The sequence below is a fragment of the Gopherus evgoodei genome, chromosome 20 (assembly GCF_007399415.2).
Source record: "Gopherus evgoodei ecotype Sinaloan lineage chromosome 20, rGopEvg1_v1.p, whole genome shotgun sequence".
Classification (NCBI taxonomy): Eukaryota; Metazoa; Chordata; order Testudines; family Testudinidae; genus Gopherus; species Gopherus evgoodei.
The window spans coordinates 5,806,962-5,820,891 of NC_044341.1; the positions used below are offsets into that span (position 1 = coordinate 5,806,962).

General features: G+C 52.3%; 1 protein-coding gene across 9 annotated transcripts in view; it reads left to right on the forward strand.

Annotated features, from left to right (window-relative positions):
- KCNQ4 (potassium voltage-gated channel subfamily Q member 4) overlaps positions 1-13,930 on the forward strand; it is an 85,884-nt gene that overhangs the window by 54,909 nt on the left and 17,045 nt on the right. For 7 of the 9 annotated variants that reach the window (XR_003997265.1, XR_003997266.1, XM_030538697.1 and 4 more), the window contains exons 9-10: positions 2,745-2,900; positions 9,078-9,134. Coding sequence is in view for 7 of the 9 variants with exons in the window: in XM_030538697.1 (XP_030394557.1) it covers positions 2,745-2,900; positions 9,078-9,134 (213 nt within the window). In the remaining 2 variants the exon portion in view is untranslated. The remainder of the gene's footprint in view (positions 1-2,744; positions 2,901-9,077; positions 9,135-13,930) is intronic. The other 2 variants (XM_030538698.1, XM_030538699.1) reach the window with 2 other exon arrangements.

Here is a 13,930-nt window from a genome sequence, read left to right on the forward strand (position 1 = left end):
TTCCTTTGGACAGGAATTAACTTAATGGTGGGGCGGGAGGGGGAGGAATAGGGGTGCTTGGGTTGCCAAATGAAGGTTTTGCAGTTAATAGCTTCCCCAGGATGGAGTCCCTTCTCATCAAGATTGATTGGGAGTGGGAGGTGGAGCTGGACTTTCTATCCAGCCCATCCGTATAGGGCGAAATCAGTTTTGCTCTCCCGCATCATCCTCTGTCTTCTGCAGGGCACGCGTGGGATGGAGCGGCTGCTAAAATTCCTGATTTCCTCCTCCATCATCCTCCATCACCCCCAGGGGCCACTCCCTTTGGAGACCCGTGGCCGCTGCATCCATTCCAGCCCTGCCCGCTCTGTCTCTATCCCCCCTCCCATAACGTTTCCCAGATAAGCTGGAGCCCTGCTGGTGATGGGACCGAAGTGGACGGATTCCTCTGGTGGCTGCTGTTGAAATTAGCTGGAGCCAGGAGGATTGCTCAGCGCTCTGAGACCTGGGCTTGACTGGCTGCAGGCCAGCCCCATGTGTCACCTGTGGGGAGGTGGGAGGGCAGAGTAGGAAAGACAATGTCTGCGTAAGGGAGGAAGGAGGTGAAGACCCTTTGGGTATCCATGGACGCTGCCTCCCCTGTTAAATTGACCCACTTCCTTTGCTCTTCCTCCTGCATCCCCTAGGAATACATTGTTGGAAGGGGAATTCCAGAGGCCTCTGACGCTAAGAAATAGTGTTGTGTAGGGAGACAACACCCAGAATCGTCGTTGCATCTGGATTGTCCAGTTGTGTCCATCCACCACGTATCTGTGTTGCTGATCTGTACAGGGCAGGGTTTCGCTCTGTGTTGCCAATTGTACAGTGCCAAGCACACTGATATTAGGCAAATAATGAAATGGCCCCACTTTACACCAGCATGCTTGAGTCAGGGAAGGAAACATCCCCCCTCCTGCCCCCGAGCTTGACCCCCTCCCTTTCTGCTGCTGACAATGGATTTAGGTTTGTCTGCTTTGTACTACAGTGGGTGGTTTTGTTTCTTTGCCATCACCCTTGGTTTTATTTTACAAAGACAGAATTCTTCGCAGCCTGAAACACAAATCCCTCAATTCCCAGCAGCACCACGACTCAGAAATGAACCCGAGGTGCCGAGCTGCGAAGAACTGCCATCCGTTAGAATCCCCATTAGCTTCTCTGTCACTTCTGAGCCCGTCCCGTTCAGAAGACTCTCTAGTGTGGGGGTTGTTTTTAAAGTAAACAACAGCGGCGAAGCCCAGAGTTGGATCCAAACTTCCCCAGAGTTCAGCATCTCTCAGGCATAGGCGTCTTTTAAAGGGGCCAGGGGAGGTGTTGTATCCCCCACAACTGCAAGCTTCAGGCAGGCACAGAATTTGTCCTCCAACATGAGGCCCCATTGGCCTGACTGGAGCTGCCCCCCAAAATATAGAAGTCAAACTATACCTATGCTGTCATGCTATTTCGCAGTTTGAGAGAGAGAGAATGGCCCTGTGACAGGATAGTTCAAATCCCTGCTCTGCCACAGACTTCCTGTGTGAGCTTTTGGCATGTTCCTTAGCTTCCCTGTGCCTCGGTTTCCCATCTCTACCATAGCACTGTGGTGTGGTGAGGATAAATATCTGGAAGATTGGGAGCAACTCAAGTACCTAAGAGAGACAGCCTACAGAAGGAAGATGCAAAATGCTGCCAGGTCTGCCAGTCATTCAGTTAGTGGCATTAAGACACCCGGGGGCCTGACCAAAACCCTTTCGAGATCAATGGGAGTCATTCCATCGCTTTCAATGGGCTTTGGATCAAGGCTAGAGACTGTAACGTCAGCTGTATCATGTTAAAACGAGATCTTGCCTTGCAAGCTCAGCTTTGTGCTCCAGTGATGTGCCCCCCTCACAGGCATAAGCGGGGCCAGAATTCTACCTCGGGTCGGTTGCAGGAGAGAGTATTAGAAACAGGGGGGCTGCCCCCCCCACTCCCCGATGCTGGATTTCCAGCAGTGCAGCTGCTTCTGATTTACAGCTGTGGTGAGCAAGAGCCGCATCAGGCCCGTTTGTTTCATTGCACGATTGACATCTCTGTGCAAAGAGTCTTCTCAGACATGCAGCATGAGCAACATGTCACGGTCATCTGAGTTTGTGCAGAGCACTGAAAAATCGGGACAGACCCAACTGTGTCTGCCTGCAGCCAAACCCCTGAAAACATGGTGGTACTTTCCAACCTCTGCCCACTCGTGACAACACGAGACGCCACTCACTGTAGATTGTGAAAATCTTTGTGACTAGATAATTCCTCTTCTTTCTTGTGATATACTTAACAAAGGTGACATTTAAACTGCTATCACTAGGCTTCAGAATAAACAATTCATTGAGCTAGATAGGGAAGCTCTCTCAAAGCTATTGTTTTAGGCTGTCTGCAGACTCAGGCAGACATGGAATCATATTCCTTCATGTCACATTTTGAGGGATATCTTCACCGCCATAAGGCTAGAGGCTTAATTTTTTTTTAAATGAAAGCTGAGATGGTGGAGCACAGGAATGTACCAGCCCCCCACTCCTCCCCAAGCTATCATGAGCTGGCCCAGTTTGACCTCTGCAAAGGCCTGGTGGAAGCTGCTAAGAAACTGTCTTTAAAGTCGGGGAGGGGGGTTGCTTTAAGCCTGCCTGGTTCCCTGCTTTGTTCATTAATGTGGCTTTGATTTCTTTTTGCCTTGGAAGGTTTAATTTCTCCATGTTTTTATTTGAACCCACCCCCAGAGAGCTGGTCCTTATGTTTGAGCATTTGCACCGAGTCCGCAACGGAGGAGTTAGGAATTCAGAGGTGAAAAGGTTGCCTGACGGAGCCCCACCGCCATATCACTCCTTCACCTCTGGCCAGAAAACCGTCGCCCCTGCTTTTTGCTCTGGGGAAAGGTAGGGTGCCCCCGGCTACCGCTCCTTGGTGTGTCCTTTGTCTCTCCCCCCCCAGTGTTGGCCCTGTGCGTGTGTGTGTCGCCAGCACTGCTGCTCTCCTCCTGTCTCCTGAGCGTGGTTTGGCTTTTGTCCGTGTTGGTGGCAGGTGTACCCCCGGCTGGCTTCTGGTTTCCCTGTAGTGGCTGGACCATGTATAGAGGTTTGTGTGTCTGCTGATGGATCTAGTCATTCAGTGCAGTCACTAGAGACTTGTGCTTTTCAGATTCGAAGGTCACAGGTTCAGTCCTCACAGACAACTCACACAGGAGTGTTACATACCCTCGTGCACAGATCACCCCAAATCCACCTGGCTGTGTTCTGTGTTCCCAGGGGCTCTCCAGCACCCTGGGGGGAATCCAGAATCCAAATCCAATGCCTGAGGTGCTAGGATCCCAGTGGCCCAAAATAACTAGTATTCCCAACGCTCTTAGGGTAAGTCTATGCTACTGCGATTGCAGCTTGGATAGACACACATCCTGGGTGCTCCAAGCTCAGCGCACCCACAGAGTCGGCGCCCATGGGTACTCGAGCTGCTGAAGCCCATGCCCACGCATCTTGCAGTTAAAACTAGCGTAGGTCTGTCTGCTCCAGCTGCAGCCACACCTCAGACGGACTCTGAGGGTCTGTGCAGCGTCATACAATCAGAATCGCTCACAACGTTCGAACCGACCTCGTGTGCAGTAACATCACTCGGGACATTTTAAACTGGTGACCCGAGCATACGTCCAGGTGCACACCCTGAATAAATGTGTGTTACATGTGATACATCCTAGCTAACTCCAGGAACTGTATGTGTCAACGCAGTGGAACAGACAGCTGGCCCTTCTGCTCCCTTATCCATGGCCAACACCTGATGCTGGGGAAAAAGCAAATGCCCCACATTGCCTTTCCATGTCACTGAGTGCCTCCTTGCCCAGGCATTATGGGAAAGGGTAAATTGCACTGCCCTCTGCACTATGCTGGTCTGTACTTTCTTTACCACTCACGTATCTCCCCTTGCTTGTGTCCTTTCCAAACGTCTCTTCAGCCTCTCTTCGAAGAGGCTCCTAGTGTCAGATACCAAGGCAGGTCAGCTCCCGTGTGCTGTAGAACGGAACCTGCATTTGAAACTCCCAGTGGAGAGGGAGGGCGGTGCAGAGATTAGGGCACTAGAGGGTGGCTTGAGAGACCTCGTTCAAGTCCCTGCTATGTCTCAGGCTTCCTGTGTGATCTTGGGCAAGTCACATAGTCTCTCTGTGCCTCAGTTTCCCATCCGGGAAATGGGGCTAAGTGGGAAGGACTATCTCACAGGGGGACCATGAGGATAAATACATTGAAAGATTATGAAGTGCTCTGAGATCTCCTGATGAAACGTGCTAGGTGGTATTAGTGCTAGGTATTAAAAATGCTAGGTATTCATGGTTTGTGATGTCTCCATGACCCCCCAGTGGAATTGCAGCCTGGGATTAATTGGTTGCTTATGTATTATTGTTAGTACATTGTGTAATGGTGTGTACATAGATAGGGATGCTCTGTGGAGGTTAATTCGTGAGCAGGAGTGGTCTCTTGAGGGATGCTAGGAAGGAAGGAAGGAAGGAAGGAGGCTCTCCTGCTCTGGCGACATGGCTTCCCCTTGGGTTAGGAGTTGCGTGGGTACTGAGGTAGGGCCTGAAGTGCTGTGGTAATCGCAGCAGGAAGGAGGTAAAGCTGGCACTGTGGAGTGAGAGGCAGCTAGCTGTGATGACCAGCGGCTCCATGGGATGGAGGAGAAGGGTACCTGCTGGGCTCAGAGCACCGAGTTGGTAGGCCAGGCGCACAGGCTGGAGGACAAGCCGGCAGGGATTTTCAGGAGCACTCGGCATTGGCCTAACTCTGCTCCCATTGAAATTGGGGGCGGGGGGGGGGCTGAGTGCTCTATGGAGCCCCTCCCTGTGTGACTGGAGGTGCTGTTCCCTGGGAACAAGGAAATCTCTTCTCCCAAGTGTTCTGAGCTGGTTTGGTCTTGGGGGAGCAGGTCAGCTGCGAGGTGGTTTCATCCCCATGCGCAGGGTACGAGGGTTAGGTTGCACAGATCCCGAGCATGTGATTCCCCTGCTGTTCTCTAGCGGCCTCACAGGGTAATGGACACTCCCGTGGGCTTTACTCCTATCGGTCCTAATTCCTCTCCTAGTTTTCTTCCCCGACTCCGGCTGACCTGCTGGGCCGACAGAGGGGAACGTTCTTTGCCAGGCCTTCTCCCTTTACTCATCTGAGGCAGGCTTTGGTTAAAGCGGGCAGGGGCCTTTCTCTAGAAAGCACCATTAGGAGTGGGGCATTTGATGAGCATAAATCCAGAGTCCGCAGAAGGAGTGGGGAGATCAGGAGAGCTAGACGGTCTATTAACTCCATTAGTGTCATGAAGTGGAATCAGGTTAAAGATGGAGACTTGTGCGTTTGTTTTGGGGCCCAGCTAAGTGGCACTCTGAGCTTCCAGAGTGTCCCCTGGCCATCTCTAGTAAATACCAGCACTGCAGAGCCCTGGGCTAGGATGAAAATGAATTTAAAAGCTGGTGAATGGAAGATTTTCCTGCAGACTTTCCTTTGACTCCGGGGGTTAAGGAGCTGGAAGAAACCCATCCACAGAATTTCCATATTGGAACTTTCTCCTGGGCAACAGGAGGTTCAGGGAGATGCACCATGGAGGACGCTGGCCAGCGGTTGCTCAGCTGGATGGGAGAGAATGGAGCAGGAGGCCCTGGCCTGTGAGAACCGAGCACTATTTTGGCCAATACACAGCCTGTCTACGATGCTTGTGAAGCACCCAGGTATGTGTCAAACAGCCTGTGAAATCCCAGCCGGTTCTTGGGTTTGGCCCCTTGGCGGATGCGTTGGCTGGATGGTGCGAAGTGTTCGTCCATTGCTGCTCCCGGTGCATCATGATGTCCCAAAGGGATTCGTGGGACTCTGAGGAATGGGGGCAAATGGTGAAACAAAGAGAAGCTGACTCAGCTCTCAGAGCACCGGACTGCTCTGGTGTTCATTAGAGCTGATGCATGATGCCAGGAATAGGGGGAAGAAGACTATCCCAACCGCTTAGCTCCCGCAGCTGTCACCTTTCTGAGCTTGTGGGCTCAGCTAACTCTGTTCTGGTTTCTTCGGTGAGCCATAATTGCAAGGTCTTGCTTCACCTTCAGCTACTCCTTAGTCGTGTCGTGCTTCTGCAGCAGGCTGGTCAGCTGTGCTTAGCAGGGATCTGAGCGAAACCGCCTGGAAACCGGCCCTCCCTCCAGCTCCAAATTGGAGAAAACCCTGAAGGATCCTTCTAGGAAGTGTCCTGCAAAGACAGAAATTGCCTTGTGGTGACACCGAATGGGCCCACTTTTGCATTCCTGTCGTGGGGGTGTGGTGAATGCAGAATCAGGCCCTAACAGTGACGTAATGACCCTGGGGCTTTGTGACCAGGAGCTGCCGTAGAGGAGACAGCGGGGGCTCATGATGAGGTCTGCATGCCGGGGCTTGGCCTTGCCCTCTGCCCCACGTGCTCAGTTGCAGCAGATGCAGTGTCTGAAGGTAGCATCCAGGAAACCTGCGGTCCCAGGGTAATGCTGTGTTTGGAAGAATACAAAAAGAACTAAGTAGCCCCAGGCAAAGCCCACAGCAGTGGTTCAAACTGGCTTAGCAGCCTGTATTTCAGAGAGGTCTGCAAAGTGAGATGGAAACCTAACAAGAACTGGTTTTTCCTTTGGGAAAAGCTTCCGGGAGGCAGCCCGGTGTAGTTAGAGCCCAAGGCTGGGGGCTGGACAAAAGGAATTCTGCATTGCCTTTAGCCTCAGTCCCCCCATCTGGAAAATGGGGGGAATGACACTGACCCCCAACATCTGTGAAGAGCATCGAGATCTTGGGGTGCAAAGGGCTGAGTCCTGGGATGTTCATTGCACCCTGCTTCCGTTCAGGCTGGAGACACCCAGGTTAGAACCTCTCCAGCACCTGCTGACGCTCCCTCCCTCTTCACCAGGCCGGGAACACACGGCGAATATGAACAATTACTCAACATTGAAAAATGGAACTTCGGTCAAACCCCCCAGAAGGTTCATTTGCGAGTCTCTGGAGATGCTGCGAGTCCGTTCCTGTTCCTACGGAGCCAGCTCCCTGGGCCCTAGGGCAAAATGCAGGATGAATCTCTCTCCTTGTCCATGCGGTCATCCAGAGAAGATGCCATCCAGCTTTCCCCCATTCCTGGCCTGCTTCCCTGGAGGCAATGCACAGGAACGGAGCATGGCACTGCGATCACACAAGCCTGGATGCTTTTGGCTGCCGAAGCAAAGGGGGCCAGGAGGCACTGAGTCAATTGCTGTCCACCCCACGGGTGCTGAGATGAGAATCATGTGTGGTTATGCCCCATCAATATAACAGCAGCGTTCCCAGTGCCTGGCCCAGCGGTGGGGCCTCAGGCTGGGGCATACTAGAGGGTATCTGGAAGTCTGCAGGTATTGCAGTCTCGATGGGCCAGACCAACATAGCATATGGCCACCTGATTGGACTGGGCCTAAGGTGAGATGCTGTTGGAAGGGTCCATGTATCCCCCACCTGGTCCTATCGTCTCCTGTGCTAACATCACCTCTCATGACATTATCATCTTCTTTTTCTCTCCTCCCCCTCTCCACCTCCCTGCCATTCCTCTTGCATCCCCATTCATTCCCGGAAGCTGGAAAGAGGAAGATGCACCGCCCCCCAGGTGTTTACGTCTCAGGTAACCTTCCTCTTAAAGCCACAGTGCCTGTATTATTTTTTTCCCCACCCAAAGAGTCACCATACGGTAGGTTCCTTCCAGAGGGTTTGATGTTCTTCAGCTGCTGCTCCATGAAATGTACTCGGGGTCAGGCAACCCATTTGGGAGGATGAGTGGAAAATAATCTGTGTAGTGTTGAAAGAGATGCTGCCAAGTAGTTGCGATCAAAATTTTGATCTGTCCTAATATTGCTACAGTAGCTTGGAGGTTGGGGCGGGTGGTGGTGGTGGTGGAATTGCTCAGAATCAAAATGTTTTTGTTTTTATTTAATATCTGTCTAATGACCTGTTTTTATTTAATATCCATCTAACGACCTGTTTTTACAGAGAGATGAAATTTGACACACCCCCTCCCTTCTTCCTGAGGGGGAAATGTGGTGGTGTTTATGTAGGACCTAAACAAACTACAGTGCTTTGTGCTCCTTGCCTCTTACACACCATGGGTGCAGTTTAGCCGGTTCCGAACTGTACCACAGGACCTTCCCAGCACACCTTAGGGGGCCCTGGTCACTCGACACTATCAGTAAGATCTTGGCTTGAAATAAAATCTAGGGAACTGCCATGATGCCCCCCTCAGGGTAAGGTTAGAAGGGAAAGTCTCTCCTCGGAGCAATCACCGGTGGGTTCACTCCCGCCCCAAACACCTCGGGGTCACGGTGTCTGTGGGTCGCTTGGCTGTAGTGCGGGTGCTTTGCCACGCCTGCCTCGGAAGGCCAGAGGTCTCTGTGTGGCCTCTCATGGGGGTGAGGAGAGGTGTGCCCGAGCTAGTGCCCGCTGTTCGGCCCTCTCTCCTCGGATGGTGTTTAACCTTGGCTTAGGGCTCTTCCCGCCAGTCAAACTGGCCAGCAGCGTTTTGTTTCGATAAATGGGGCTCTTTAGGGGAGATGCATCAAACCATGACAAGGGTATGGGCAGGGCCCTCGAGGGCTCTGAGCCCACCACTGACACCATTTTGAAGAGCTCAGAGGAGACAGCTGCACTGGAGAATCTGTTTGGCTGGGCTATATAGGATCAGACTCTGCCATGTATTCCTGAGTGCCACCTGCTGGCACCTTCTCTGTTAACTTCCACGTACACAGCCCTCTCTCGTCGACAGAGCACCCTCCCGACACTCTGCTTAGCCATGTGAGCCTGCGTGGAACAGGACTCTCAGGGTCCAGCTTTACTTTTTCAGTCTTTCTGCCACACCGTGCTTTGTGGCTTTACTGCCGGGGGATGTTTCTCGCTGGACGCTGCTCTCCTTTTCCCAGCCTGGGATGTCCACACCCAATGCCACTGCTCCAGGCCTCAGCAAAGCCGGGTTCCAAGGCCACCACCCCCCGCACCACACCCCTTTTGTCTCACTAACTTTCTCTTTCTTTTCTTCTGTATCTTTTATTCTCAACCCTCTAGCCAGTTCTTTAGTAGTAAGCGGAATTTCTTTCGGATTCCCGCCGTCTGGAAACAGAGGTATCACGTGCTTGGATACGCTTCCCATGACTTGTTTGGGGACCAGGTGTTGGGGGTTCTTTTTGCTTTGGGGGCAGAGCCCGTGTGGAATGCAGCAGATTGCCGGGGATGTGCATGATGGTCCCTCTGTGCCTTGCAACAAGGGCTGAGGTAGTGGAGATATGCCTGCTCTCCTGTATGTAGACTGGTGCATCTCCAGTGCAGCTGTGTGGGGGAATTAAGTGTATGGGTAGAGATGGAGCAAAACTTTCAGCATTATAACAGAAGAGGCTTGTGGTCTAGTGATCAGAGTACAAGGTAGGCTCTGATGCTGGCCCTTTCTGTGGTCTTGGACTAGTCACTTCACTGCTTTGTGCCTCAGTTTCTCCATCTGAAAAATGGGGACGCTGCTTACTGGCATCATGACAGTGGATAAGCTGAATGTGTTGAAAGCACTGTGTAAGTGTTTATCCAACCCCCATAATACAGCTTGGGCGTCTGGATAAAACCTGGCTCTGCACCCCAACCATCTTGGGGTTTTGTTCTGCAAAAGATCAAAATCTGATGGAGGAAGTTCTGCAAATTCCAAACCTGTCTGGGTGTGTTCTCCATCTTTGCCTATAACCCCATGAAATGCTGTGCTGAAAATCTACCCCGCAGCGGCTCTCTGGGTGCCTGAATACAAACTATTTCTGGAATGACTCTTAGCTATTCTAGATTGCTTCATTCAACTGCTTGGGGAGGAAATGAGAACCCAGAGCCCTCGCTCTCTGCAATCTGCCCCTCTACTACAGCCCCTTGAATTCCATCTCCCATCACACTCCCTCGTGGATTAGCAAATGGACACTCAGAAGCACAGCCAGTGGGAAATTTTCCAGTGGAATCGGTTTCCATTGGAAAACGCTGGGTCAGCGGAACAGACCCATTCTGTGGGAACGTTATTGATTCCGTCGACCTTTCAGCAGGAAAATCTCCAGACCTTTTATTTAGACATATGCGGTTTTATGTTAATAATTCATGATCGGCGAGAAAAGTCAAAACAATGAAGTGGCAATGAAACATTTTCACCTGGTGGAAATGAAACTTTTTGGAACGTTTTCTTGGGTGAAAAATTCCAAGATTTCAGCTTCTCATCCCGCTTTGAAATGAAAGCATGTTTCCAAATCTCAGAATTTCCAGTGATGGAAATTCTGCTTTGGAGCCAACTTTGCTTGTGAGGTTTTAGGCTCCCCAGAGCAGCCATATTAACCCCAGTTTCTCCCCTTCCCCACCCATCTGGGAGCTACTTCCCGGGCAATGACCAGAAGAGTGTACACTGCCCTATCCAGTTACTGTATGAGCTGAGCCACCCGGCTGATGCTAGGCCAAAAACCAGCCCCCTTCCCTCATTTGGTGGAAGAACGCGGGTTGGTGGATAGAGTTCCAGCAATGGAGCTGCCTGCAGTTTGTAGCGTAGGGGAAGGAGGAGCTGCCAGAACTGCTGGATGCAGCAAAACAGCCTGCAACGCAACCCCCAAAGAGGGGCGGCTTCCCCGGCCACGTCAGAGTCTACAAGCATACAGAGTAGCCCTTTGAGCTGGCTTCTCCTGAGAGCAAGGATGGCCGTGCTGGCCTAGCACTGGCTTGTCGTGTAACGTAGGGTGAGTCAGCTCGCGTCCAAGTATAACGGTGACGTTAGCTTATTGTCAGGACGGTGGAGAAGCTGGGGGAGAGGTTGCCACGCCCTGGGCCACCAGCGTCTCTTTGGCTGGCTTATTCCATGCTAGCAGAGTGGCTACTGAACTGTGTATGTGCAATAACTTCGCCTGCCTGGCTATAGGCCCGCTCCTGGTCACTGTTCGGGGGTTGTCTGGCCTGAGACAGAGGTCAGGCCATTGCTAGTAGGAACCCCATGCCCTGGGGCCAGATGCTGCCATTTGGAAGGTTAGTGAATCACCCATCGAGCCCTGGCCAAATCCATGATGAATCTGAACAGGGGTGGTTAATCTCCGCTGGGCTGAGGGTGCTCTGTCCCATGTTTAATCCAGACTCCTGTCTGGGGATCAAGCCGCTCTTGAGGAGTGGGGGAGAACTGAAGTCCTGGGGCCTTTGGGCAGAGGGCTTGGAGACGCAACCTTGATATTTTATCTTAACTCCCATTTGCTGGGCTCTTGGAGGAGTAGATGCTCCAACCACCAGGGCTCAGCTGTCCCTCCTTTCAGAAGGTTAGTGGAGTAAAGAGCGGGTCAGGACACCTGGGCTCTATTCCCAGCCCTGATTTGTTCTGTAACCTTGACCAGGCTGTTTAATGGCTCTGTGCCTCAGTTCCTCCATCTGTAATAAATCTTTCCCACTTCTAGGGGGAGAGATGAGGTTAAGTTAACAGTAGAGTGCTTTGAGATCCTCGGATGAAAAGTGCTGGGGAGGGCACAGTGGCGGTGAATGTCGCAAACTTTATTTGTATGTGTGTGCGCAAAATGATTTATTTTCCCCAAGAATGATCAGGACCCTCCACCCCCTCCCCGATCGGGATGAAAACCTGAAAATGTTTTTCTGTGAGCTGCAGAATCCTGCAGTGGGCCATGCTCTGACATGTTCTGGGGTTGGGGGATGTTTAGGGTTGTCTCTCATCTCTGGCTCAGACTTAGTGTCCCTCCCCCTGCCTTTCCATTCGAAAGAGACCGAAGCGGAAATGGTCATGTTGTTCTCTCCACAGCGAAAGGGCCGATCGAGAGACCGAACCGATCGCTGATGACAAACCACCAGGCCCCGCCCCTCCTGTTCAGTATTGATTATGGGCTGTAGGGCTCTCCTCCGTTTTTGCATGGTATGTGGCGGTCGTGCTTGCTGGCATGCTGGGGATCTGCCCGCCACGCGATGGCAGAACTCGGACAGGTTTGGGTGGGTGGGGAAAGGGAGTCAAGAGAGGTTCTAGAACTGGGCCGGGCTTTTGGAGGTTTACGACCCAGCGAGAGCGTCTAGAACTTTGTGTCTCCGTCTCTCTCTCCGCTCCCCGATCCCAGAGCAGAACCGGAGCCTCCCAAAGTTCTAAAAGGTTCTAGGTTCTGAACCTGACAAAATGCCACGTGGTCCAGAAGCTGCAGTTGATGCCTGCGGGGTGTTGGTCGGTCGTCCACTCAGCTTTCTCTACCGGCTTGTGGGAGAGGGATGCAAGCTTCAGTTAAAGCTCTGCATTGTGAGCCAGATCCCAAGCCCGCTGCGGTCCAGATGGGCTTGGGATCCCGGCCTGCTGCACACTGCTCCCTGTGACGGATGTTCTGTGCGCCGGGGAGCCAGCTGCTTGGAGTCAGAACGTGATGCTGCTCATGGGAAGATTTGTTTGATTTGGGCCCCCGGTGGCTGGGCCAGGCCTGCTCCCCCAAACCTACACATCCAAACACCTCCTCGCCATGTTTCCAGTGGCCTGGCACGCCTGTCCCCTTCCATGTCACATGCATCTGTCGCCATTCCCATCCTTCCCTTTGTTTTCAGCCTGTGCAGTAAGTACTAAGGTTGTGTCTGGGGCTTAGAGACCAGCTGTGTTGCAAATACCCGTTGTCCCTTAGCACCTCCAAGTTCTTTCCCCTTCCCGATTCTGACGATGTTTTTGTCTTACAAGCAAACCCCAGACGTAAGCCTTTCTGAGGTTCTGCTCACTCTGCCTTCATGGGCTCTGCCCCCTGCTTTCCTCTTGCTCCATCCTCGGGCCCCGATTCAGCAAAGCACGTAAGCACATGCTTAAGTATCTTGCTGAATTGAGGCCTGGTTGACTTCCCCCCCATACTTGCCTCCACTGCTGTCTTTACTACCCCACCTCCCTTCTGGCCCCGCTGGATTTTATGCGGATGCCGCTGCAGTCTGGAAACCCACCAGAATGATAATTCCAGACATCGGCCACGTAAATTATAAAGGCCACCATTAGGCATAGGCAGCGCCTGACACTGTTGGGCCCTGGGCTCCTAGGAGCTACCGCAGTACAAACAATGAGAAATAATAAAACCAGAAAGACTTAGGCCCTGATTCTCCTCTTGTGTGTGCTGGGGTGGGGGGGAATCAGCTGACTTCAGCAGCTGATCTAACCCTGTGTCAGAGACAAGAATCAGACTCCTTGTCTCCGCCCTCCATTGTCTGCCAACACCCTCTCTGGGCTGTGTTTTCTTATTGATCTGTGTCTCTTTTTCAACCCTCGGTTTGGCCTTTTATTAATTTTCCATCTCTGTGGCAACAAGCCTAAGTCTCTCTTGTTGTATTTCCTCATTTGTCCGTGGCCATCAGGACTGTGTGGGTGAGCTAACTGCTGTGGCTCTCCAGCCACAAGGGGTGAGCACAGAACATTGTTTTGGTGTAGGTCCTACATAAACGAAGTCTATTTTTAATACATACCTTCCGTGGAGGGGCGGATTTAAAAAACAACCACAAAAGGGTTGAGAATTTGGACGATCGTTCCAATGGAGGGAAATGAGGGCCTGACCCACCTAAATAATGAATTGTCAAAGGGTCTCTTTCCCGCTTCGGAGGCTGGGCAGAGTTTAGCCATCGGCACAGGGTGTTGTTTTATCTAATCCTCTGCTGAGAGCCTGACCCGGCCTCTCAGTCCACGGTGAGAGGTGGGAAGGTGGAGACAAGAGAATCAGCTGGATATTGTAGGCTGCAAGACCCTGGTTGAGTGAGGCAGTGGGGAAGGTTATTTACCCCATTGGACATGTGTGGTGGGGTGACGATTCATGGCATGGCGCCTCCTGCTGGTCGTCCAGGGAATTAGCACCCCAGCCTCCGGAGCGCCCTCTGCAGGCTGGCTGATGTCTCACCTGCCGCTGGCCCCCATGTCCCTCCCGGAC